A 27,265-nucleotide genomic window follows, 5' to 3' on the forward strand; every position below is an offset into this window, starting at 1 on the left:
TCATACAATAACATGTAACCTACATTCATAAATGTACTTTTTTTGATTTAGAAAAGTACCTTCTTTTTATATTTTCAAGAAAGATATTTACAAATATTTGATTTCTTTAAAGAACTCTTAACTTATTTTTGTTCTTTATTTTATTGGTAGTTTTTATTTTCTTTTATTCATTCTGTCTTCATTCAATATTTCATTCCTTTTTGTGCAATTCTTTTGTCTGTTCAGTTCATTCTGCTTTTTCTTTTCACATTAGGTGAAGTATTAACATTATTTATTTATTTAATTCTGAGAAAAACACTTTTCAGCTATGATATAATATAATATAATGTACTTTAGTTCAGTAACCTTCTTAGGATTTATTTTATTTATTGTCTGAATGTTCTTTGTTGCTAAATAAATACATACAGTAACTTGTTCTGATTACTTTTCATTAATTTCATTCATTGTTTTCTGCCTTTTCTATCTCATTTAACTCATTATTCTATAATGAGTAAAATATTTTTATTACGTATTTTCTTTCTTTCATTCATTCAGCTCATTCTCTCTCTATTTCTTTTTATATAATGTCTGTCTGACCACATACAGTTTTTTTAAAATAGGTGGAAGACATGCTCAGTGTTTATTGAAATATGATCCATAAACTTTATTCTTTAATTATACAAAAACATTTCTGAGAAAATACAACAACAATACCGCTTTAATACTATATACATAATATAATATAAAATAATATAATAACCTCATTTCAGACTCATTGTTGATGAAAATCATTGGTTTTTTGGAGTTGATAATCAACGGCAGTTTGAAACGAGCACAAATGAAAGTAACTGAATTCAGAAAACAGGTTCACACACCCACTGAAGTGTATTCATACAGATTCCTCACATAACATTGGTTTTATGGCACAAGCACAGTGGCTTTTATACAGTAAACTACTGAACGTACAGTGAACAGCATCCAGTCAGACAGAGAACAGATGCCTTGTGGGAAATCAGAGCTGAGTGTGTGTGTTGGGAGAGGAACAGAGTCTTAAATACACACATGCTGAGTCCCAAATCATCCCCTATACCCCCATCCACTATCACCTGAAGGAGTGAATGAAAACCAGTGAGTGAATCAGGTCCATTTTTTGAAATTGAGATTTTTTCCATCATCAGCTGAATAAATAAGCTTTCTATTGATGTATGGTTTGTTAGGATCGGACAATATTTGGACGAGATACAGCTAACTGTAAATCTGAAACCTGAGAGTGCAAAAAAAAAATGTTAAGAACTTTGCCTTTAAAGTTGAGCTAATTAAGTTCATTGCAATGCATATTACTAATCTACAGTGAAGTTTTGATATATTTATGGTAGGGAATTGTCTAAATATCTCCATGGAAAATGATCTTGAATTTCTCATTTTGACCGATATTCCCCGTTCTACTTAAGACTGGTTTTGTGCTCCACATATGACTCCGATTGGCTTGGTCTGAAAGAAGAAAGTCATTTACACCTGGGATGCCATGAGGGTGAGTGAAGCATGGGTTAAATCTCATTTTTGGGTGGAGTAACCCATTAAGGGTGTAGTTGGTGATTAGTGACGCAGCCACACACACTCAGTCCAGCGGTCCCTGAAAGATGAGCCTGACGCTCTTCCTGTGGCGGGCGAGCGGCTGCATGCAGAAGGGGCAGGCGGGACAGAGGCGTTGAGTGCCTTGTGGCAGCAGCTGTCTGCTCCAGAAGTGAGTGGTGCGCTCCGAGCACACGTGTCCACAGGGGCTGAAGGCGTGCGTGGGGGGCGCGGTGTCCAGGTAGAAGCCCGACTCAAGGCCCAGCTTCAGCGGCACGTACAGGCCCCGGGTCCGGCACAGCGGGCACTCACCCTCACGCTCGCCCTGCTCCAGCCCCAGGTCCTCTCCGCTCTGGGACTCGTCCTCCTCGGTGGAGCCCCTCCAGCCGTGATGTCCGTGCACGTGGCCGCAGCTCAGGTAGGCCCAGAGCTGGTGGTCAGGGTTGGAGGAGCGCTCCAGGCTGGGGAAGGCCAGGGTGTGCAGGTCCACGGGACACTGGGGCCGCGCTGCATTCAGCTCTCTCCACAGCACCTCCAGGTGTTTGGGGGTCGGCGTGTGTGACAGACCCTCCGCCGAACGCCACAGAAGAGTCGCGCCGCACAGGTCGATTAAAGTGCCATCCACCAGCTCGTGACACTCATTCACCAGCTACACAGAGAGACAAACACAGAACAACATCATTAATGCCACTGATCACTTCACTATAACTTATATATTTAGATTTCAATAAACTCCACGTTAAACCTTGCAGCATTTTTGTGTGATTTTGGTAACTAAAATGTTTGTATTTTTGTCTAAAATAAATAGTCTTAAAATAAAATGATCAAAACAATATTATTTTGTAACATTAAATATTGATGGAGCAATATGATTTGTGCAAAAAGTTAGTTTTGGTTGGAAATCATATAAAAATTATTAAAACTAAATGCTCACTTGATGTTTATTTTATATGAATATTTTATATATTAAAAAAGTATAATATAATAATAATATACTTTTTTCATTATATGCATTTTTTATTTTATATTTGTATTAAAATAAAACATTGCTATTGCTAGAATATATTGATATGAACAAACCCTGTTTGTAACTACAGTCCCTCAGCTTTTTTGTGTTTGTGTTTGTGTGTGTTAAAAATTAAAATGTATGTATGTATTCATTACATCTGGGGGAAGTCATGGCCTAATGGTTAGAGATTTGGACTTGTAATCATAAGGTTGTGAGTTCGAGTCTGTGTGTGCTCTTTGGATGGGTTAAATGCAGAGCATGAGGTTCACTGTACTTGACTGTATTGTCATGTCACTCACTTTTTGTCACAATTATTAAGGCCAGCATATTTATTAACAGCCACCTCTGCTGATCATCAAAGCAGGATAATCATAAAACAGTCCGATATTGAGCGATTCATGTGTCTGGCTAATATAACCATCTACAGGTCGTTTCTTTCACGTGAGTTCGCAAAGGTTCAGTCTGCACTGACTCTAAGCGTCCAGTAGATGATGCTCTCAAACACACTTCTCAGCTCTGCACGAGTCAGCAATGTACAGTGAGTACACACAGAGTCAGAATGAAACAAGTCCAAACCACATCCACTCTTTAGAGAGGGCAGACTGCACCTCAAGTCTGCCAGGACACACAAATCCAGCCCAGCATTGCCAAATCACGACCAGAGAGACACCAAACACAGCTACCGCCAACATACAGAAGAGTTTACACAGGTGTGCTGTCAGAAATACTGCATTAGCACAATTCACAGCACAAAACTAGAGTTAACACGACAGAGTTATTAAAAGGTAAGTCTCATGGAAATAGTAGTGCTTTTTATATATAGAAATAATGCCACAATGCACAAAAAAATCCTAAATTAGAAAAAAAAAATATTCCAGCTAACTAAAACCTGAAAAAAAGGACTGAACTAAACTAAAATAAACATTTTGATAAAAAATAATTAAAAAAAAAAAAAATATATATATATATATATATATATGTATATATATGCAACAAGGCAACATTTCTTTATTTTAACTTTAAGTACGAAAACAAATACATCTAATCAATAAAAGGTCATAAAAACTATATAAACTTAAAATAAAAAAAAAGACCAAAACACTACAAGATTACTAAAACTTTGTTTAATAAAAAGTTGATGTATAAAAAAATCTAATAAAAAATAACTACAATAGTATATCAGTGATACTAAAATAATGATAAAAAGGTATATCTAAAAGAACAGATATTGATAAACACATTTCTGAGAGGAACTGGTTTAGAGGTTTTTGAGATTTGGAGTTGTTTACCAGTGACAGTCATTTCATAACCTCTCGTTCTCACACACTGTGCATCCAGAGAGAAAAAAAGGTTAGAGACAGGACCTCTGACACCATGGAGACCAGATCTGAACAACACAACAAACTGCAGTCGGGCGAGAGTCCTGTCACGCACAACACACACACACACACACACACACACACCAGCTATGTGCTTAGTCAGTCCCCGTGGGCCTTTGCTGATTGTAAAGATACACAAATATACAAATTCTTCTTCACACTGCAACTGTGAGTACTTGTGTGATTCCAGATAAGGCCAGTGGGAATTGTCAAGCAATAAAACAAGTATGTACCAGCACATGATCAGAGTTGTCATGGTGAAGCTGGAAACAAGGAAATGCCACCCTTGTGTTTATCTGTCCCTATGGCAATGTTTTGACCTTGTTTTGGGGGATTTCATCAAGCCTTGGCCATTCTTTGATCTAAATTTGGTGGTGTGATAAATGGCTAGTCTATTAAAGTCTAATTTCAGCTCTCACCGGTTTTCCATGTTTCTGAGTGGACCGAGACTCTCGGAGTTTGAAGACATTGCCGCAGACTGAGATCTCTCTCCAGGAGCCTGCTTTGGACTCGCAGGTGAAGCCGTGCTGCGGTCGCATCACTAATACACCGTTGGTGGTCAGGCCGTCCATCTGGCTGTCAGAGCACCACCATTTTGCCGCTTGCTCCTGAGGACAGAGAATGAAATCTGTCCATTCATTTGTTGATTTACCAATTCTCTGATATATCATTTTGCTCACTTCTTTCACTGATTCATTCATTCATTAACAGATTGATTAATTATTTTGTTTGTTTGCTCACTTCATTTACTGATTAATTTCTTCTTTCAATGCATGCAATCAGTTTGTTCACTCAAGTCATTTATCGATTCTCTCATTCTCCCAATTAATTCACCAATTCATTAGTTTGCTCACTTCATTCACTGATTCATTCATTCGCTCACTTCATTGACTGATTCATTCGTTCGCTCACTTCAGTCACTGATGCATTCATTTTCTCATTGATTCATTCATTCGCTCACTTCGTGGACTGATTCATTAATTTGCACATTCAATTTACTGATTCATTCATTCACTCACTTCATTCACTGATTCATTCGTTCGCTCACTTCAGTCACTGATGCATTCATTTTCTCATTGATTCATTCATTCGCACATTCAATTTACTGATTCATTCATTCACTCACTTCATTCACCGATTAATTCGCTCACTTCATTCACCGTGGCATTCATCCATTCACTTCGTTCCCTGATTCATTCATTTGCTCACTTTGTTCAGTGATTCATCTATTCACTGATTCATTAATTCACTGATTCATTCATTTGGTCACTTCGATCATTGATTCATTCATTCACAGATTGATTCATTCACTCACTTTATTCACTGATTCATTCATTCGCTAACTTCGTTCACTGATTAATTTGCTCACTTTGTTCACTGATTCATTCATTTGCTCAATTTGTTCACTGATTCATCTATTCACTGATTCATTAATTCACTGATTCATTCAATTGGTCACTTCGTTCACTGATTCCTTTATTCACTCACTTCGATCACTGATTCATTCATTCGCTCACTTCGTTCACTGTTTAATTCATTTGCTCACTTTGTTCACTGGTTTCATCTATTCACTGATTCATTAATTCACCGATTCATTCATTCACTCACTTCGTTCACTGATTCATTCATTCATTCACTGATTCATTCATTCACTCACTTTGTTCACTGATTCATTTATTCGCTCATTTCGTTCACTGATTCATTCATTCGCACAATTCGTTCACTGATTCATTCATTCATTCACTGATTCATTCGTTCACTCACTTCGTTCACTGATTCATATATATTTGCTCACTTCATTCACTGATTCATTCATTCACACAATTCGTTCACTGATTCATTCGTTCATTAACAGAATCATTAAATCTTTCATTTGTTTGCTCACTTCATTTATCGATTCACTCATTCCCACAATTCATTCACCAATTCATTCATTCATACACACAGACTACCATTTAAATGTTTGGGGTCAGTAAGATTTTAGTTTTTAATTAATTAATACTTCTATTAATCAAGGATGCACTAAATTGATCAAAAGTGGCAGTAAACACATTTATAATCTTAACTCTTATAATGTTTATCTATTTTTAAAATATCCTTAAAAAAAACTTTTACAGACCGCAAACTTTCGAATAGCAGTGTGGTTTACTCACGTCATGAATTAGTTCATTCACTCACTCACTTGTTCATTTCCAGCCTCTCCAGGATGAGTGATAGTGGACAGATGAACACATGAAAGCATCATGGAATGGACGGATGGATGGATGAGTATGAAAGACTGTTAGAGAGGAGAGAGTGTGTTTGACCCACCCCCAGAAAGATGCTTTTGGACGAGTCGAAGCCAGCGGCGTAGATGTGCGCGGTGTAGGGTGGCGCTCTCTGACACACGATCCGACACGCGAATCGCGATATAGTGCTCTGAGACGACATCGTGCCACTTTTGTTGTGACAACCAGGCACTGTGTCCAACACCACGAAATCAATGGGGCTTTCAGTGGACCGGCCGATCTGCAAAATAAAGAGGGTTTCTGCAATGATTAAGGCGATATTGTGTGGGAACCTCTAATCTGTGACACACAGAGTAAAAACAGGGTGACATGCATGAATGAGATGAAGAACATTCAGTGTTTAGAAAGTGTTTATATTGCACCATTAACTGTGCAGTTTATTTATATGTCCTTTCTGCATAGAGAGGTAGTGCACCAAAATTTCCAAAACTGAAAATGGATTTTTGGTTTTCGGAAGGCACTGATAATATCATTTTATTTCTTCAGAGATCTTTTAGTCTGTGCCGTTTTTAGTTGGTTCTGTCCATTTTATCACACAATTCAAACAATAAATGTGGTTTTGATGCTCTTTAATGTTCAAATTATGTTGGAGTAGAAACATGATTTTATAATGAAGTTGACATAAAAACATCTTTATGTGCAATTTAAATGTTTATAATTATTTTTATTTGAATGTTTATTATTAAATGAATGTGATTATTAAATAAACTTTATTTTCGGTTTTAGCTAATTTTGTCAATTGGTATTGGTATTGCATTTAGGTGCTTTACCGATTTGAAGGATGCAAACCAGATCCAAGTACAAATGCACCCACTAAATCTGTATACAAACACACAGTTACCTGAAGAAACATGAACATACCTGAAACATGTCGGTGGTGCTGTCGTGTGTATACTCCACGACTACCGTCTGCGCTCTGGACAGCGTATACGACACACTGTGCTGATTTTTGTTGCTGATGGCCTGCAGAAACACCACATGCACACCAGAACCCTCATCAAGAGCATGCCAGTTCATAATATTTATATCGGTCAAATCAGCTTACAGTTGATTTATCATATTCAGACATGCAGGAGCAACAGATGACAATAAAATGTTAGGGTTAAGTCACTCTGGATAAATGGGTCGCATGCTACGCATGCTTTAGATACGACAAATGATAAGAAAAACTTTGAACACTCGGCTTGTGCAGAAGCTCTTAAAAAATTCAATGTGATATGTAAATCCACAATAAAGACTTAAAAAAAATATACACTCAGTACACTAGGCATGTACCTTGGCGGTCTGTAGACTGCATGCGCTGTGGACGGTGCTGGGTTTGACTCCATTGGCTTTGGGTCTCTTAAACAGAGCAAAACGACTCCTTCTCCTTCCCCGGTCTCCTTTCGGTAGGGAGCCGTTGTAGCTGTGGAAACAAAACATTAGTACTCAATACTGAACTAGTAAGACTTACTAATCATAAATGTAAATCTGATTGAGATAGAGGAGTCATTCTTACCCGAGGATGATGAGCTCTCCGTATTTGATGGGTTTGGAAGAGCTCAAAAGCTCCTGTTCAGGGGCCAACATCACTCTGGTCTGGTCTACAGCTCACTCTTTCTCTGAAATATTTCTGACTTCCCTTCTTGATCTTGTATCCTCAATGCTCCACCATCATGGGCTCACTATAAGACATCTGCAAATGAAAAACACAACAAAAGCCGGTTACACTAATTTGTGGCACTAAACGAATGACTAAGCGACAGATGTCTCTGATCATGTCTGTGATCCAGTGATTAGTTTGCTCTCCTCCTACTATACGCCTCTGAAAGCAGCACAAAATCTAAAGATGTTAATCTTATTCCCACCTTTACGGTGGCACCACTGAGACTACAGTGCAAATAAAAACCCTGCAACAAGCAAATAAAAGTTATAGAAAGGGAATATTACCCAGAAGAGACACATTCGATATCATACAAGCAAGTAATGAAATAACGGAGGAGATCATCTCCAAATATCACCAAGATGGTTTCACTTCCTCTCAGTGTGGGTTGTCATCAGTACTGTTTTGCTCTGTCAGGGTCAAACGGTCACAAAAAGTTGGCGCTGGCACGCGATGAAACCACAAACATAAAAATAGCAGGCGACAGACATCGCTGTTTCCGACACACACAAAAAAACCAACAACTCTCAAAGCCTCAGATGACAGAACTTTAATCTCTCATGTGCATGAACAGAGATAAACAAGTGCAAAACGAAAACACACGTCAACAAAGATGCAAAATCAAGACACAAAAAAACATCAGTTTAAACAAAACTAGAAAACAACAATAAATGTATACAGGTATAAAGCAACAAACACAAGTACAATTCTACAAATTAACAAGTTCCAATTCCCTCCCTCTTGTAACCATATTTGGAATTCCTCTTCCTGTCCTTGTTTAGTTCTAAATAACTAATTGTTATTAGTCCTCAGCTGTGTGTCTTTAATTATCTAGTTTACTCTTCATTTAGTTCTGTACCTAAGCCCTGTGTTTCCCTGTCTTTGGAGTCTGGTCTTGAATGTTTTTCTTGGAGAAATAAAGCCTGTTATTTAAAGAATTCCTTGTCTCCCTGTTCCCTGCTTGAGAAGCATCACAGAAGACCGGACCTTGAATGATGACGTTAAGGAACCTCCAAGAACCTCCAAATGCCTTCCAGAGTGCCCTCCAGTGCCCGCTCCTCCAGAGCTCATTCCACTGTCGGCTCCAGCTCCAGAGCTCGCTCCACTGTCGGCTCCAGCTCCAGAGCTCGCTCCACTGTCGGCTCCAGCTCCAGAGCTCGCTCCACTGTCGGCTCCAGCTCCAGAGCTCATTCCACTGTCGGCTCCAGCCCCAGAGCTCGCTCCACTGTCGGCTCCAGCTCCAGAGCTCGCTCCACTGTCGGCTCCAGCTCCAGAGCTCGCTCCACTGTCGGCTCCAGCCCCAGAGCTCGCTCCACTGTCGGCTCCAGCTCCAGAGCTCGCTCCACTGTCGGCTCCAGCTCCAGAGCTCGCTCCACTGTCGGCTCCAGCTCCAGAGCTCGCTCCACTGTCGGCTCCAGCTCCAGAGCTCGCTCCACTGTCGGCTCCAGCTCCAGAGCTCGCTCCACTGTCGGCTCCAGCTCCAGAGCTCGCTCCACTGTCGGCTCCAGCTCCAGAGCTCGCTCCACTGTCGGCTCCAGCTCCAGAGCTCGCTCCACTGTCGGCTCCAGCTCCAGAGCTCGCTCCACTGTCGGCTCCAGCCCCAGAGCTCTCTCCACTGTCGGCTCCAGCCCCAGAGCTCGCTCCACTGTCGACTCCAGCTCCAGAGCTCGCTCCACTGTCGGCTCCAGCTCCAGAGCTCACTCCACTGTCGGCTCCAGCCTCAAAGCTCATTCCACTGACGGCTCTAGCCCCAGAGCTCACTCCACTGTCGGCTCCAGTTCCAGAGCTCGCTCCACTGTCGACTCCAGCTCCAGAGCTCGCTCCACTGTCGACTCCAGCTCCAGAGCTCGCTCCACTGTCGGCTCCAGCTCCAGAGCTCGCTCCACTGTCGGCTCCAGCTCCAGAGCTCATTCCACTGTCGGCTCCAGCCCCAGAGCTCGCTCCACTGTCGGCTCCAGTTCCAGAGCTCGCTCCACTGTCGGCTCCAGCTCCAGAGCTCGCTCCACTGTCGGCTCCAGCTCCAGAGCTCGCTCCACTGTCGGCTCCAGCTCCAGAGCTCGCTCCACTGTCGGCTCCAGCCCCAGAGCTCGCTCCACTGTCGGCTCCAGCTCCAGAGCTCGCTCCACTGTCGGCTCCAGCTCCAGAGCTCGCTCCACTGTCGGCTCCAGCTCCAGAGCTCGCTCCACTGTCGGCTCCAGCTCCAGAGCTCGCTCCACTGTCGGCTCCAGCTCCAGAGCTCGCTCCACTGTCGGCTCCAGCTCCAGAGCTCGCTCCACTGTCGGCTCCAGCTCCAGAGCTCGCTCCACTGTCGGCTCCAGCTCCAGAGCTCTCTCCACTGTCGGCTCCAGCTCCAGAGCTCGCTCCACTGTCGGCTCCAGCTCCAGAGCTCTCTCCACTGTCGGCTCCAGCCCCAGAGCTCGCTCCACTGTCGGCTCCAGTTCCAGAGCTCGCTCCACTGTCGACTCCAGCTCCAGAGCTCGCTCCACTGTCGGCTCCAGTTCCAGAGCTCGCTCCACTGTCGACTCCAGTTCCAGAGCTCGCTCCACTGTCGACTCCAGCTCCAGAGCTCACTCCACTGTCGGCTCCAGCCCCAGAGCTCACTCCACTGTCGGCTCCAGCCCCAGAGCTCACTCCACTGTCGGCTCCAGCCCCAGAGCTCTCTCCACTGTCGGCTCCAGCCCCAGAGCTCACTCCACTGTCGACTCCAGCTCCAGAGCTCAAGTACAAGTGCAAAGCAACAGAAAACCCAAAACAAAGCAAGAAACAAACAAACACAAGAACAAATCTACAAGTGCAAAGTAACAAACAAAACAAGACTCATACTCAGCTCAGCACGGCTCAGTATAATAAAGCTTGTCTAGGGACGATTTGCATTTCCACTGCAGTTTAGTATAACTTTAGAGTGGGCGGGATTATTCACATGTTGTTATAGCTGCACTGCCTTTACTGCCACAACTCCTAAAAAGTAATTTTTCATTCCGCATTGCCCCATCAAGCTCTTGTTTGATCCGCTCCTCTGCTATCAACAAGAGGAACGTCTGTACTTCTGCAACGAACAAATGTACAAATAATTTGCGCTCATTCAGAACAGTTGCTTTTTCAATCCTTCAGTGGCTGTGCTGATTTAATTTTATTTTTTACTTTTGTGTCACATTTTCAGTGACGCAGGTAGTGACGATTTTCTCTGGCCAATCCATGATCAGCAGAGTTTACACGTCACATTTTGGTAACAGTACAGTTTAATTGGAAACTCAACCGAGATGGTACAAAAAATACCAGGTACCAGGAACTGTACCCAGTGGGAAACCCCCCAAATGTGAACCGTACCATACTGAACCTTACCAAACCGTACCATACAGTGGAAAAGTGTCAAAACAAACACAAGAACAAATCTACTAACAAATGCAAGTGCAAAGCAACAAACAAACAACAATAAGTGTAAAGTAACAAACAGAAAACAGCACATAAAAACAAAACATAAATAAAAACATAAAGTGGCAAGCTCACAAATGTATAAATTAAATAACAAACGCAACTCCAAATCAATAAACACACACCAACACAGCTCAACAAACTGCAAAACAACTGAAAACAAGAAACAAATTAAAATATAAAGCAGCAGCAGCAAACAAAAAAAAACAGAACAAACACAACCGCAAAAAAAAAAAAAAATGACAAACCAACAAATATAAATAAGCACACAAAAAAAACACACACACAAGGAAAAATCAACAAAAATAATCTAACATAAATACAAGAACTGAACAACAAACAAACAGGTGTCAATCATTTAACAAGCATCAACACAAGCACAAAATCCATAGAGAAAACTACTTAGAAGTGTAATGCATCTGTGCATGATTTTTTTTAGCAATTGGATGGCTAGCAACAACACACCTGTGTGTAAACGTACAAACCTTGCTGTCTTTCATGTGGGTCTGTGTGAATGACCCAGAGGGAGCTCTCTTGAACAGGACAGATATCTGATCTGGGCTTGAAGCACTGACAGGACGACTCTGACATAGTGTGAATAATCTTCTCACCCCATTCCTGCCTGACACACACACACACACACACACACACACACACACACACACACACTAACCACACAAAGCCAGATATGTTTCTTAAGGACAGATACTGTCAGCCCTAAGGGCAGTGTGTGTGTGTGTGTGTGTGTGTTACATCCTGGCCTCGTCCCTGTATCCATGCCAGACATTTACTCACATACAGAAGAAATTTGCACTCTTGCCAGCTGGCTACAACACAGTGCAGTGTTTCCACAGCGACCCATTATACAGCGGGTGATGCAGGACACACACCTCTCCCAGTTTATGCTCTTTGAAGTATGCATGGGAACGCTTGCTAATGATGAGCTGTGATTTATGAGTGATTTATGAGGATTGAAACACACACATATAGATACAAGCCTGCATGTTTAGCACAGATATTTTCACAGGAGAGACGTAAAGGATAAAGACAAACATAGTTGCTGGGGGGTTCAGTCTGGTTGCTAGGGTGTTATGTAATCATCCACAAGGTAAAAAAAAATCACAAGACTGATCACTTATAAAAGTGACTGCAAGTAATAATAGAGTGACATTTAAAGTTTAATTTAAAAGATAACTAAATGTTTATGAATAATGCTGTCAAACTATTAAACGTGATTAATCGCATCCATCGCATACACACACATGCTTTTACTTGTATATATTACTTTTTTTAAATATATGAAATATATTTATTTGTAATATAAATGATATTAATTAAAAAATAGACATGTAAAAACATGTAAATATTTTCCAAATATATACTGTATTTGTGTCTATTTATTACATTACATTAATATACACAGTAGATATTATGCAAACAAAACTTTTATTTTGTATACAATTAATGCAGATTAATCATTTGACACACTACTACGAACCATTGAGAAACAAAAGTTAATTTATCTTTTTTATATTAAAACCTAAATATTTAGTGCTTAAACATTGTTGCAACCATGCATGAATGAAAATGTCAAATAAACTGAAAAGCAGTGGCTTCTGTTTTATGCAGACAGCCACAGTTATTTTCCTTGCACTGTGCAAAGTTCAGCAAAATAAACGTATTAAATTCAACTATTATCCCTCAGGACACTTTTTGAGGAATAATAGTTCCATTTAAGAATTAAGTTATTTCTATAAATTGAAAGGGACAAAAAGCCAAAGTATGGGCAAGAGTGTTGTTTTAGCAAACAGACTGCTAAGAGCAGCTGAAGCTCTGATGCTGAGATCTGACTAAGCTGTCCGTGTGAAGGTGGCTCGACACAGAGCTTCATTCACCCCATGCGTCTGACTTTGAAAGCCCTTCGCTGGGCTCTCAGCTCTGTTCAGTCCCACCCAACCAACTCACAAACCTAAGAGTGACTTCACTGCCAACAACAAAGGATCTTTCATGACACATGCTATACACACACACACTCACACGACCTTCACGCTGATGCTGAGATTACACACACGCTCAACTTAGAGCTACAGTTCACTTCATCTATAGTATGTGTGATAGAGACGGTTAGACTAAACAGTTTGTTTGTTTGTTAGGCAGCATTTTAGCCGTGCAATAGAGAGAAGTCTTTGTTTTGCTGCAAAGGCTTCATTTCTCCGATTTATATATAAATGTAAATGCAAAGTTAGTTGTGATTTCTGATTCTGATTCATTAAACAACCAAATACTCAGGAAATTCCAGTACAGATTCTGTGTAAATAATTTTTTTATTAATTTATTCATATGTTCTGAAATTATAAACAAACATGGAACATTTGGAAATGCAATGTTTAGCACAAAAAACCTTTTCAGGATAGACAGTATATGGCCACAGAAGATCGCAGTGTTTAACAGAACAGCAAGCACAGACGTTTGTACATTTGTCAATCCTATTTTTACGTAACCATTGGTGCATTAATGATTTCGAGCATTTGACCCAATGCATGCTGGTCCGTCAGTTTAGTGCAGAACTTCTTGTCTGGAGAGCAGCTGTACTCTTAGCATATGAACAGTGTTTGAGTTGCACTGAATTAAACATACAGGGTTGATGATTATGGAATAATTAGCAGAAAATATATCCCAAAATTCAAAAAGGAAAGAGCCGAATGGAAACAGTGAAGGGACAGTGTGTGTGTTCAGGAACAACACAAACATGATTTTTATGATACTGAATATCACTGGTGACATTTTTGTTGGACCAATTAAGCTAATTTTTTAAATAAACAAATCCTTTTTTATTTTTGTAGTGTTTTGATTTACTTGTTTTTTTCATTACTTAAAAATGTATTTTAAAGTTTGTTATGCATTTCAGTATGTATGAGTTTGCACAAAATAACAGAACAACGTAGCCCTGCTAACAAAAATTTTTATAAAAAATAATATGTCAGTGTTCCTTTCTTTCAACGAAACATGGTAAATTAAAAAACTAAACACTGAAAGCATATGTGCAAGCTGTTTTCATTATTCAACTGAGAAAGCCACATGCAAGGAAAGGGCAGTTCATTTTTCACAACATAAATGTAACATAACTTGATAACATTTTTGTTATAATGATTAGTTTTGGAAAAAAAACAGAAAAGCATTTTCTACATATTCTAAAATAATCTAAATGTATTTCTAATTGAAATTAAGTAAACTATTCTATGTAAAACACATTTTCTGTAGTTTGATTTATTTTACTAGCTTATTTTACTGAAGACTTATTAGACTACTTTTCTCCTTCAGAAGTTTGACATTTATTTTTTTATTCTTTTATTGATGACAGTGATGGCTAGTATCACCATGCTTCAGTTTTTGTCATTTTTAAACCGACTTTGTAACCTCAGAAATTACAGACTTTACACTCCTAAAAATAAAGCTTCCAAAAGAGGCTTTCACAGCAATTTTGGTTCCCCAGAGAACCTTTCAGTGTTCTTTAAAAATAAAATTTTCTTCCAGTGTGAAGACCATTTTAATAATCTAAAGAACCTTTTTCCACTGTAAAGAACCTTTTGTGGAATGAGAAAGTTCCATGGATGGTAAAAGTTCTTTGTGGAACCTATTGATTTCAATAAAGAACCTTTATTTTTAAGAGTGTAGTGGCATACACACCACGCACGATCGAGTCTGTGGAGAAGGATAAAGATCCCGAGCCTATTCAGACTCAGGAAACATGATAATGCACTGATTCACATTATATTGTATAGCAGCAGTATTCATAGCTGAGAACATCCTGAACGGATATTAACGCTGACAATCACAGACTCCCAACTAGGAATGTTTTCGTTCTAAGAATGTTCTGAGAACATTCTGGGAATGTTTTCAGTGGCAGTTATTTTTAGTTCCCAGGATGTTCTGCTAAAAGGTAGGTTCTAAATATGGTTTTCGAAAACATTATTAGAACATTATCCCCTAACATTCTAATTAAGATTTAAACAGGAAACTTTCCATTGGACATTGTGTGTGGACTCAGTGTAATGCTGTAATGTATTGTGGGTGCATCATACAAAACTCATGTCTCCCATAATGCATTGTGGCATGAAGCATGTCAACATTGTTGAGATTTATGCACAAATTTTTTATATCTGTGTGTGTCTAAAAAATTCAGTATTTCAAAGTGATTTATGTCCAATGTGATTTCAAAAAGTTCAGACCGAAATACAGATTATCTGATTAAAACACTGCTGGATCTTATGCTGTTGAAACACACTTACAATAATCACTAATATAAAACTAACAGAATATACTCTAGATGAGATCAGTTGATCAGAACACTACATGGTGATATCTTTAACATCAGCAAGTAGCCAACATCTCCTGATCACATTATTTTCTCTTACCGTTTTTGCCGTAACAAACATAGTTACAACAGCCAAGTAAAAACTAACACTGAAAAGTTTGAGTCAAGCTGCCTATGATCTTCATAATGGTGACGTCAAACCAAACTATTATTTTCAATCAAACATCAACATATTAACCTCTGTTAATCATAATCTAACACGTAAATGTATGTCAGAAATAAAATAAAGTCAGTCTGGTTTATAAGTGAAACTGGTTATGTTGATTTTGGAGTTATTTATGCTGGAGCTTGACATGAAACAAAGGTTGGGTTTTTTACTTTCAACCAACATTTGATTTCTGAGCAATATAAGTCCACATCTAGTGTGATGGGAGGCTTATTAGAATGTTAGAGAATAATTTTTGTAAACAATGCTATCAATAAACATTTTTAGAATGTTTTTAGAGAATGTTGTCCTACCTTTTAGCAGAACATTCTGGGAATTTAAATAAAACTTGCCGCTGAAAACATTCCTAGAACATGAACAATTCCGAGATGGGATATCATTACAAATATGCTGAAAGCTGTCAGTCAATCAACGCTCATATGTAAATATGAGAATATATGCTGAACTCTCTGAAACAAATTTTCATTTAATTCATAGATTTATCACATTCAGCGCGTATAGAGAATTATTTATTTCGTAGACTAACAAAAGTTTTTATTATATTGGTTTGGTTCAAATTCATTTTGCAAACTTATTGCAAACGTTTTCATAATATATATAAACTAAAATTAAATGTGCCTGGGCTGACTTAGAGTGCTTTAATTTCCATTCACTAAAGGTAACAGCTTACCTCTAATAAGACTTTTTAGTGTGCCTTCTCAGATATGCGCCAAACTAAACAAAATCCAGGTGGACGGACTCAGGAGTGGACGGAAATAAATGACAACAGTCGTTCTGTTTGTCGGATAAAAAGGCAAAACAATTATCCTGTAAGGAGTGAGGCAGAATGTCCTCCGCAGTCTCCGTGCACTGACAGCTCTCAAAAATCGCGTCCGTCTAGAAAGCGTGAGAGCTGACGTCACAGAGCGCACCGCGAGGGGTTATGGGTAATGAAGTCCGCCCATTAGTCCTTAAATATCACCCCTTTACTTTTGGATTAGCAGCAGTTAACCAAAAAAAAGTGATGTTAGTGGCCTTCATTAATAATAATAATAAGAATAGCACTGCATAAACAACAGTATACTAGGTTAGCAATTTCACACATTTTAACATTTATATCATCAATACATAATAGAATGGAATATAAAATAACTCAAAAGAACAAAGCTATAATGTACTAGAATGTGAATGTACTGGAATAGAATAGAAAGTAAAGGGCAGGGAATGTGGCATTTAAAAGCATAAGATATATATAAAGTATAACAGAATAGAATATAACAGACTGAAATAGACTAGATTGGAACAAATTAGAATAGATTGTGGCATAACAGAACAGAAACTCAACTTGATTTGAAGAAACAGACTAGACAAGGCTAAAATAGAATGGAACACAATAGAATAGAATAGAATGTGGCATATATAGTAGCATACAATATAATTGCGACACGTCGAGGCCTGGAAGGAACATGGAGACAAGGATAAGCGAAATAAGACTTCATTACTCCAACACAGGATATATCCAACATGGAACACTGAGGAAGACAGATGTGGCTTGTAGACCTGACAAACATGGACTGAACAGACATGGGTATTTAAAGACAGAATAACTAAGAGCAGACAGGTGCATGGAGTAACTTAATTAACGGGGACATGGAACACATGGGGAAGAAACTAGACACACCTGGGAACTAATCAAACCAAACACAGGAGACAGAAACGGGGACACAGGGGCAAAAAACACACATAAGGGTCCAGGGGTGTGACACTATTCCCCCCTCCCAGTAGGTGCGTCCTCATCCAGGTGCGTAGGTGCGTCCAGCAGGACCCAGGACACAGCCATAATGGCCCAAGGTGGAGCTGATGGGGGGAGCAACCATGGAGGAGGCCGCCCACGGCAGCAGAGCAGGTGGAGGAGGAGCCCGAGGCAGAGACGGAGAGCTGAAGAGCCAGGGTGATGGGGAGGATCCGGAGGTCCTAGGCAGAGCTGATGGCTCTGGCAACCGGCGCAGGGATGTGGATCTGGAAGGCTGCAGTGGAACCAGAGTGACAGAGGACTGAGGTGGAGCCAAGGCGATGAAGGAGACTGACAGAGCTGGAGGGACGAGGCGAAGCCAGAACAGTGGAGTCCTGAGGCATAGGATGGTTGATGCCAGACCAAGGTGGAGCCGGAGGGACAAGAGAGCCAGGCAGAGCTTGTGGACTGCCGGGCCATGGTGGAGAGGAGGGAGCTAGGAGCCATGGTGGAGCTGACGGGTCAACGGGCCGAGGCAGAGTCCAGGCCTTGGAGGCTGAAGGTGGAGGTGGAGGTGAAGGAGACTCTGGCCATGCTGGAGGTTGGCAGTCCGGCAGAGCTTGCACTGTAATGGAGGGCTGAGGGCGAGCAGAGGGGCTGCCATATGACAGCGGTGGAGGAAGCAGGAGTAGATGGGAGGGCGGGCATTTCGGAGTCACAGGCACTCAAGGAAACCTTCAAGGAACAGGCACTGGGGCGAGCTCTGGGGCTGGAACCAACACTGGAGAGTGCTCTGGGGCCGTCCCTGGGCTTAACTGGGCTCGGAAGCCCACCCTGGGCTTGACTGGGGATCATGCGCTGGAGAATTGGAAGCCCCCTCTGGGCTGGATGAGGAAACCAAGGAGGGCTGGAGACGGAGGGAGGAGAGGTAGCACTACAACTTCCAGTACCGATTCACAGTCTATAAGATCCTCCTCCTCATTTTGACCCATTTAATTGTGATTGTTAATTGTTGTGACGTGACATTCAGCCAAGTATGGTGACCCATACTCAGAATTTGTGCTCTGCATTTAACCCATCTGAAGTGCACACAGAGCAGTGAACACACACTGTGAACACACATCCGGAGCAGTGGGCAGCCATTTATGCTGTGGGCAGTTGGGGGCAGTTGGGGGTTCGATGCCTTGCTTAAGGGCACCTAAGTCGTGGTATTGAAGGTGGAGAGAGAACTACATGCACTCCCCCCACCCACAATTCCTGCCGGCCCGGGACTCGAACTCACAACCTTTCGATTGGGAGTCCAACCCTCTAACCATTAGGCCACGACTTCCCTAATGTGGAGTGCTTCACGGATTTGCGTCTCAGGGGCCATGCTAATCTTCTCTGTATTGATCCAATTTTAGTATATGTGCCGCCATTTGGCATTCTATGTGCAGGGGGCATAGCTCCATTCCACACTCACACCGTCCAGGATTTGCTACCTCGTGGTGGGCATTGTTGCCGGCTCTTGCATCTGATCTGATGGGTATGCTCTGGCTCTCCATCACTGGTGGGCTCGGGTTTATGCTCCGTACTGTGGGGAGATGGTGGGCTGAGCTCTGGGTCGGGAGTGGATTGGGCGATATCCTCCACAGGGCAGATGGTAAGCGGCGACCTGTTTCTCGCCAGTCCACTCCACAAAGGCGGCGAATTCCTTCAGAGGACCATCTTTGGATGACAACACTCTGCACTCTGTGTTCAGGCTGGCGTTATAGAAAGCGCAGAACGTGTCATCCGGGTAGCTGTTGATGTTAGCTAGCATAGGAACATTCTCGTATGGTCCTCGAGAGAACGAGGAGGAGAAATTTGGGGCGATGGAGGGGATCCATAAAGCACAACGGAAAGAAAAAGGACTGAGGAAAACCAGAAAGAAAACAAGAGGGTTGACATGAAAATTAAACTTTTTTTTAGGTCGGGATACGTGAAATAAGACTTTATTACTCCAACACAGGTTATATCCAACATGGAACACTGAGAAAGACACACATATATGGCTTGTAGACCGGAAAGACATGGACTGAACAGACATTTAAAGACAGGATAAAGAAGAGCAGACAGGTGCATGGAGTAACTTAATTAACGGGGACATGGAACACATGGGGAAGAAACTAGACACACCTGGGAACTAATCAAACCAAACACAGGAGACAGAAACTGGGACACGGGGGCGAAAACACACATGAGAGTCCAGGGGTGTGACAATAATAGATTGTAGCATAATATGCCATAATAATATAGAAAATAATAGAATGTAAATCATACTAGACTAGACTAGACTAGACTGGACTGGAATAGAATAGAATAGAAACTGGACTCAATTAGAAGAAACAGACTAGCCTAGAACAGAATAGAATGTGGTATATAATAGCACAAGATATAATAAAAGTGTAACTGATTAGAGTAAAAAAATAGCAATACAGAATAGAAAAGAAGATAATAGAATAGAACAGGTCTTAAAATGTGGGAATATAAAATCCCAGGGTGACATCATTGTTGCTCAGCCGACGGCAACCCATAAATACATGTTTGACTTAGCGAGTGTTTGCCATGCAGTGATAGGGTGTCAATGTGGGGTGTTGAATCGACACAGGTGTAGTCATGGGTGTAGTCCACACAAACATAAACATGGAAAGCCATGCGTTTACTCACACAGTTTAACCTTTAGTCTCTCTTCAGAATAAGCAATTCTCAAATAACCCTTTAAAGTGAGTCAGATCCCAACACACAGCAACAGCATTCAAACACTTTCCTCATCCGTCTGCCGGAGGCAAAGCCATGAGCCTGGCACAGGCAATAACCTGCATCTGTTCTGTGTCATATCTGTCTGTCTGTCTGCCCAGCCCACTCCTCTCTCTCTCTCTCTCTCTCTCTCTCAGAGCACATTACGCCCCGGGGACATTTTTTTCACCAGATGTTCCTCTTAAGGAAGTACTTCAGCATGGGTTTGTTGCCACAGTTGCAACTCAACACACAGCAACATAGCAACCGTCGCGCGCTGACTGCCCTGAACTTCAGTGATGAGCGCCGCCTCTCTGCCTCGGCCTTACATAATGAAAATGTTATGCTAACGCAACGCAAATATTAAGTTACACCAGCTGCCAAGGGCTTGTTGTCATGCTGTCATGGAGACAGTTGCCATGAGTATAAGTGTGTTTACACTGTGTTTTAAATACCCTGAACTTAGACTGGGGAGGGAAACAAAAGAACTGCTCGGCTGGAGTCCTGATGTCTGTGTGTGTGTGTGTGTGTGTGTTATAGCTGGGTGTAGGAGATAGAAAAGAGAGATATTGCATTAGAAGTCTTTGTCTGTGTAACACATTAGTGTGTTGTTTACATGCAGTCTTCTTGAGTCTATGGATCTCAAACCAGTCGTGCACCATAGGCATGACACAATCCACAATGACACAGCAGAGCTTTATGATTCGCTTACTCTCTTTACAAAGGATTCAACTAAACCTGCCATGCTTTTAAACTTGAATGAGGCAACAGGTTATTGGAAACAAACATAACGAAGAGATGTTTGGAAATCAGATTTCTCTGAGAGAGATTCTGGTTGAGGTTACAGTGTCGGTCAAGCTGAGAGACCATCCTGTACTCTGTGGCTCTAATAATATGTTTTATTTTTTTTATTTTTATAATTTTCTTTTATAAAAAGAAAGTAGACAGGTCGTCAGACAGACTGTTGAAAAGATAGACAAACAGACTAATAAATGGATGGATGGATGATAGATCGATAGATAGATAGATAGATAGATAGATAGATAGATAGATAGATAGATAGATAGATAGATAGATAGATAGATAGATAGATAGATAGATAGATAGATAGATAGATAGATGAGGTGTTTCAGTAGTATAGAGGTAAATGCAGAAAGTAAAGTGTTGCTCTAGACCGCCCCCTGCTGTATATACCCTCACAACACAACACGTGTGTGTCTGTGGTGCTGCCTTCACTTTGATTCAGACAGACAGTTTATATCACTCCTGTGAACATCACAACAGCCAACATATGTGTGATAATACCGTGTAAAAATGCCAAAGTCCTCCGTCGGCATACATGAGTAATAGTTAAAGATGAATTAATATGGAATCTGTATGCTGTATATTCATGAGATATTAAATGTTTATGACTACAAGTCTAGAATTAAACATATGAAACTGTTTGCTCAGAGGTTTTCCTAAAACTTCCCAATGAGAAATAAAACTCATAGGCTATTTGCCTAAAATGAATGATTCTGACAGCAAAGCTCAATTTGGTCGTGGAAGACTCTTATGAGGATCCTTTTAGTTCAATATCAGATTTATCAATTTTAAATACATGCAAAATATGTTTCATATGATATAAAGAGATTTAATTTCCGATCTTTTCAGTGCGTTTTCTTGCCACGTGGTACTCCACAGTGTTCCCCAGGAATGTTCTCAGAACTCTGACTAACGAACATTCTTCCATTAGTGTTAATAGAACGCGTGTGGAATGTTATCTGGTTTTAAATGTTTTCAAAACATTGTTAAAAATGTTAGCTCGAAAACGTTTTCTTGTTCAGTGCGCCGTGGTGCACATCAAAAAAAGAAAAAAATGTTTTACTGTGGTATCATTTTCAAAAATGTAACATGCTATTTTTAGTTCTGATGGTGGTCAATCCTTTTTCATACACTGCATCACTATGCTTTGATTTTCAAATTATGTCTTAAACTAACATTTTAAGTGTTTTTCAGTGAGTTGTTGAACAGGTGCTGAGTTTGCAAGAAGATGTTGATCGAATATAACATTTGACTTTATATTATAAAAAGTAATGTGCTCAACAGATTACAATGACGTAAAAATAAATTCCCCAAAACATTTTTCTTCTCAGTCCCAGGGGGATAAACACAGACTAAAGTCATTAGAGCTGATTTAAGTTTTAGGACAAGCGCTCGGATTAACATCCTGCCCACGTCACAATGCAAACCCTGCTGGGCGCGCGCTGATTGGTCAGACGCTTCTTTCAGAGTTCTGCTCATAGACTGCTGGAGATACAGGCGAACTGACTCCTGGATCCCGAACCGAGCCCGAGTGCTCGCGCTTTCCGTGGAGCATCTGCGTGGAACATGGCGGAGCTGAGCGCAGTCCGACACGAACTTGTGAGTATTGTCATAATAAAGAGTGACGCGGAACTAGTTCGTCAGCAATGAGAGTCAGACTAGAGAATTCACACGCATTGATGTTTTAAAGAAATTTACACATTCAGATAACATGCATTATTTACTTACCCTCGTGTCCTTCCAAACATGAACACTTTTTTAGGGTTTTTTTTTTTTTTTTTTTTTTTTTTTACAGTGTAAGTGAATGGGACTGGAGCTGTCAAGACAGATGTGCTAAATTATCTTATGAAGCCAGACAATAGTTTTGTGTGAGGAGAAAATGTTTGCTTCAATTTGTTGTCAAATATAATTTGGATGTCTTGATAGTTTCAACGATTTAGGTTCTAAAGACTTTATTTCATATGGAGTATGTTTAGGATATTTTTATGGTTCTTTTAGTCCTATGAGGGCTTGACAGCTCCAGTCCTCATTCACTTTTAATTGTGTTTAAAAGAAGACAGCTTGTATATTGTGCATTTGTATGTTCCCTTAGTGAATGAATCAGTGTTTCCATCTGTTCAGTGCTGTGTATCTGTCTGTAATTTGCATGTTTTTTGCACAAACGGCCGTCTCTTAACTTCCTGGTTGTGCTTTATCCACCACAGAGAACCAGAAATCTGAGCGGTTCTTTTGAGGAGCCTCAGTGTATGTCACCACAGAAAGATGAGCAGCAGACACTGGTAATGACCTGACAGATGTGGATCTGTCTATATGTCCAGGCTGTGTTGTCTCACGTCGCTGTGCTGTGTTTGACAGGCCGTGCCGTTCTGTGGCAGCATCCGCGGAGGACTGAGACCGGGGAAGAAAATCACGGTCATGGGCGTCGTGAATGCAGATCCGGACAGGTACAGTAGCTTATGTCAACACACACACACACACACACACACACAAGTGCAGGACACACCCTGAGATACACAGCTGTCATGTGCTTCATATTATCTGTATAAGTTAAATGATCAAAGCTAGCTAGTTAACAAGGAATGAGGTTAGACAGAAAACGTCTAGACGATGAGCTCCTGTATTCGGTTGTTTCAGGTTTGGACTCAACGCTGGTTTGGACTCAATGTTGAATGTTCCTGCTCTCTCTCCCTCATCTCTCTCTCTCTCTCTCTCTCATCTCTCTCTCTCTCTCTCTCCGGGGCAGGTTTGACATCAGTCTGACGTGCGGCTGTGGGGACGTGGCTCTGGATATGTGCGTGCGGTTCGACGACCGGGAGGTTTCACGAAACGCCTGTGTTTCTGAAAGCTGGGGCGAGGAGGAGAGGTCAATACCGTACTTCCCCTTCATCGCAGAGCAGCCTTTCAGGGTCAGTGTCCTCATCTGAATTCAGCTGAATGACCTCATGTTTTGTGTCGGGATGCATATTTGCAAAACTGAACGATTGGCTGTCTACTAAATAGTTGACTTGTTGGTGTTTTTGAAGGCTTGTTAACCCCATAAACATATAAAATAATAGACAGAAAAAGTGGTATCACTTTAGTTTAGGGACCAGTTCTCACTATTAACTAGTTGCTTATTAGCATGACTATTATTAATACATTTGCTGTTATTATTTATTATCTAGATAATCAAGTACGTGTAAAGAGAAGTTACTTTAGCCCAGTAAGAGTTGGCAATAAGAATATAAAAGTTATTCTCATGTTTACTTTATAAAAATCATTAAAGATTTCAGAGCAATTAGACAAGTGAAGCACAAGCCGTTTTATACTTGTACTAAAAGGCATTTAACGCCCAAAAGTCTAAACTATCAATCAGACGGTAGAAGACATGTAGTAGATTGCGTGCAGCTGATTTAACAGCAAGGTTTTGATCATGTTTATCACTTAGAGACCTTTGTGCATCAAATATGACACAGCAGGCTTTATGGGGTTAATGGAGGAAGGTTTAGGGTCATGCTGACCGCAACACCAAGATCTTGGGTTCGATTCCCAGCAAATGCATGAATTGATTAAATGTAAGTCAACTGCTTTGGATAAAAGCGTATGCCTAATTGCATAAGCGTAAATATTTAGAGTGACTGATGAATATGCAAAAGATAAATAGTCTAAATAACTGTTTATTGCATGAAACTCTCCTAGTCCTTATAAAACAGCAGGAACATGAACATGCAATTAGAAGCTGTATGTGACATGTTCTTGTTGTTTGTTCAGGTTGAGATTCACTGTGATCACCCGCGCTTCCGCGTGCTCGTGGACGGCCATCAGCTCTTTGACTTCTACCACCGCGTGACGCCGCTGACGGCCATCGACACCATCCAGATCAGCGGCAGTCTGACCATCACCAAGCTCAACTGAAGACTCCTCGAGTCTGTTCTGGGTGCTAAAGACTGTCTGTGATGCTGAAGGACGCTCCACAATCATCTAGAACTGATGCACTTCGAGCTATAAGGAGACATTCGTTTTGATGAGCATCACAAGTCTCAGTAGCATTTTAGCAGAAGTCAACATGAAATGCCATTCGCATCCGATTTAGTTAGTTTTTTCTGAGTGCAAAGGGATATTCAAATAGGCTGGGACTTGATTTTGATGAATATCTGTAGTCCATCTCATAAGTTCACATCATCCTGGACTCAACTGGACTTTCCATTGGCTTTTGGATTATTGCAGAAAAAAAGCTCTGTGACTAAGATTTTTACTCATTTTGTTAATCTTCACAATCAATTTTGAATCCTGAACACAATCACCAAAAGTAAAAAAGAAATGTAAACAAATTACGAGATCGTGTAACTTCAACATCACCATCAGCTTATTTAAAAACTGAACTGAACGTTTTTTCGCTGAACGTTTGAGTTTGAATAGTGCACGAGCATGATTATAATCACAATGAGGCCGTGACAGCGCCTAGTGAGTAGATGAGTTGAACCTCTGCGGTTAAATGTGTTACTTGTTAGCAATTGTGATAAAATGTGAAAATATTGTGAGCTTGTGTTCACCACAGAGATTATTTCAGGAACTTAACCCAAAACCCATTCAGAAAACCAGCCCGGGACTTCAGTGCTGAAATGCCACTTTCAACATTTCATAGTTTTGGACTACAGAAATAGTAAATTATATATTATTATTTATAATAAATTAATTTCAAAGGTAAAACACAAAATATTGATATATTAAAATAAATGTATGTAAATATATTTATATGTAAAATGTTACATATATGAAAAAATCTTATTAAATATAAGACCAAGAGCATGCATTCAGAAAGTAAAGGGGTCCATCTGCATTCCGTGTTGACTTTATGGCATTAAAGTGGAGATGACAAATGTAAGATGAATGTTGCATGAGGCCAGATACAGATGCTGAACTAATAATGTAAAGATTCAGTGAATAGTGATATATGAACGTACTGCCTGAATGTGTAACTCTACAGCTAATGTACTCCGGTGGAAACCCCAAAGAGGTTTGTTTATTTCCTAAATACGTGAATAGAACATAAAAATTACATCAATAGTGATCTTAACACTGTATTTGCACTGACAAGCAGTTAAACACACTGTTGAGCCGCTGATGCTGTGAACTTCATTTAGGTGCTTTGGTTACTTGAGACCAGCAGAAATCAGGGGTAAAAATCATTGCATTCCAGTGCTTTCTGTGTATTTATTGTCTCTGAGCACACGGTGTGTCACATCAGCCTCTTGATTGTACACACATTGTTTCTAATTAATAAAGGCTTCTAATGAATGAAATGGTATTGTAAGTGATGATATTAGCAGGGCCAAGTTATCTAGAAAAGTATTTTGGTGTATACAGAAATATATTTCAAATGTGCAAATGACTGATGTGCTGCACTCCTGTTACTAAACGTTCTCATCCCTTCTGAAGAGTTTAATTTGAGCGTTCATGGAAGAGTCTTCCTGCATATTGTGCTGATAAACTCCTGCCTTCGGCTTTCCTGTTGGCTTTCTTATCTCTGCTCTGCTTCCTGATGATTATGTCTATTATAGTAGAGCTCCTTCTCAGCTGTGCTGCAGTATGTTATAATGACTGTATTTTGCCTTGGTACTTGCTAAGGCTCTGCTTGATTTAGGCCGGTAAGCAAAAACTTAGAAAAAGTTCATTAAAATAAAAATTTACTAAATAAATTAAATTATAATTATAATTATAAAGAGATAGATATGCTAAACAATAGATAGATAATAAAATACAAATAATACATATAGCAATACAGTTCTAGTGAGTAGCAAAGCTCAATGTAACTTAATAAAAACTCTATATTTTTCTATTTATATGTTTTACAATTTTATAATATAAAATTTTACAGTATAAATGGGGCATTTAGGCTAAGCAGTGTAAAAAAGGTAGATTAAAATGTACAAAAAATGCTTTAAATGTAGATTAAAATAATAAATAAATAGATAAATGTAAATAATAAACAGAAGAATAAAATGAGATTAAAATAAATAGATGTAAAATTACATTAGAATAAACAAACAATACATAGAGCAGTAAAATATTTTTCAAATATTTTCATGATATCTTTTCACTGTATGAACTGGGTCTTTAGGCTAGCAGTATAAAAAATTATAACAAAAAAATTAAGTATGATATAAATAAG

The 27,265-nt window shown here is 40.2% G+C and overlaps 2 protein-coding genes and 1 pseudogene across 6 annotated transcripts; 1 reads left to right on the forward strand and 2 right to left on the reverse strand.

Moving 5' to 3' along the window:
• Positions 1-618: 618 nt before the first annotated feature.
• Positions 619-20,397, reverse strand: LOC127949488 (E3 ubiquitin-protein ligase pellino homolog 1). Of its 5 annotated transcripts, XM_052546841.1 has the most exons (8): positions 16,513-16,715; positions 16,136-16,188; positions 7,726-7,902; positions 7,503-7,632; positions 7,089-7,190; positions 6,250-6,447; positions 4,359-4,547; positions 619-2,200 (listed from the first exon to the last, which is right to left on the reverse strand). In XM_052546841.1, the coding sequence occupies exons 3-8, from the start codon at positions 7,794-7,796 to the stop codon at positions 1,598-1,600; spliced, it is 1,293 nt and encodes a 430-aa protein (XP_052402801.1). In that variant the 5' UTR covers positions 7,797-7,902; positions 16,136-16,188; positions 16,513-16,715; the 3' UTR covers positions 619-1,597. The 5 variants fall into 5 exon arrangements, with proteins under 5 accessions (XP_052402801.1, XP_052402799.1, XP_052402798.1 ...); XM_052546839.1 differs by lacking the exons at positions 16,136-16,188; positions 16,513-16,715 and adding an exon at positions 20,242-20,397; XM_052546838.1 differs by lacking the exon at positions 16,136-16,188 and having other exon boundaries at positions 16,513-16,714.
• LOC127949749 (uncharacterized) lies at positions 18,884-18,978 on the reverse strand (annotated as a pseudogene).
• A 2,152-nt stretch (positions 20,398-22,549) lies between the features above and the next one.
• Positions 22,550-26,396, forward strand: lgalsla (lectin, galactoside-binding-like a). Its single transcript, XM_052547004.1, has 5 exons — positions 22,550-22,713; positions 23,319-23,393; positions 23,470-23,558; positions 23,858-24,020; positions 24,865-26,396. Exons 1-5 carry the CDS (start codon positions 22,681-22,683, stop codon positions 25,006-25,008), a joined length of 504 nt encoding a protein of 167 aa, XP_052402964.1. The 5' UTR covers positions 22,550-22,680; the 3' UTR covers positions 25,009-26,396.
• The last annotated feature ends 869 nt before the right edge of the window (positions 26,397-27,265 follow it).

This window comes from Carassius gibelio, chromosome B1 (genome assembly GCF_023724105.1).
Source record: "Carassius gibelio isolate Cgi1373 ecotype wild population from Czech Republic chromosome B1, carGib1.2-hapl.c, whole genome shotgun sequence".
In the NCBI taxonomy this organism is placed as follows: Eukaryota; Metazoa; Chordata; class Actinopteri; order Cypriniformes; family Cyprinidae; genus Carassius; species Carassius gibelio.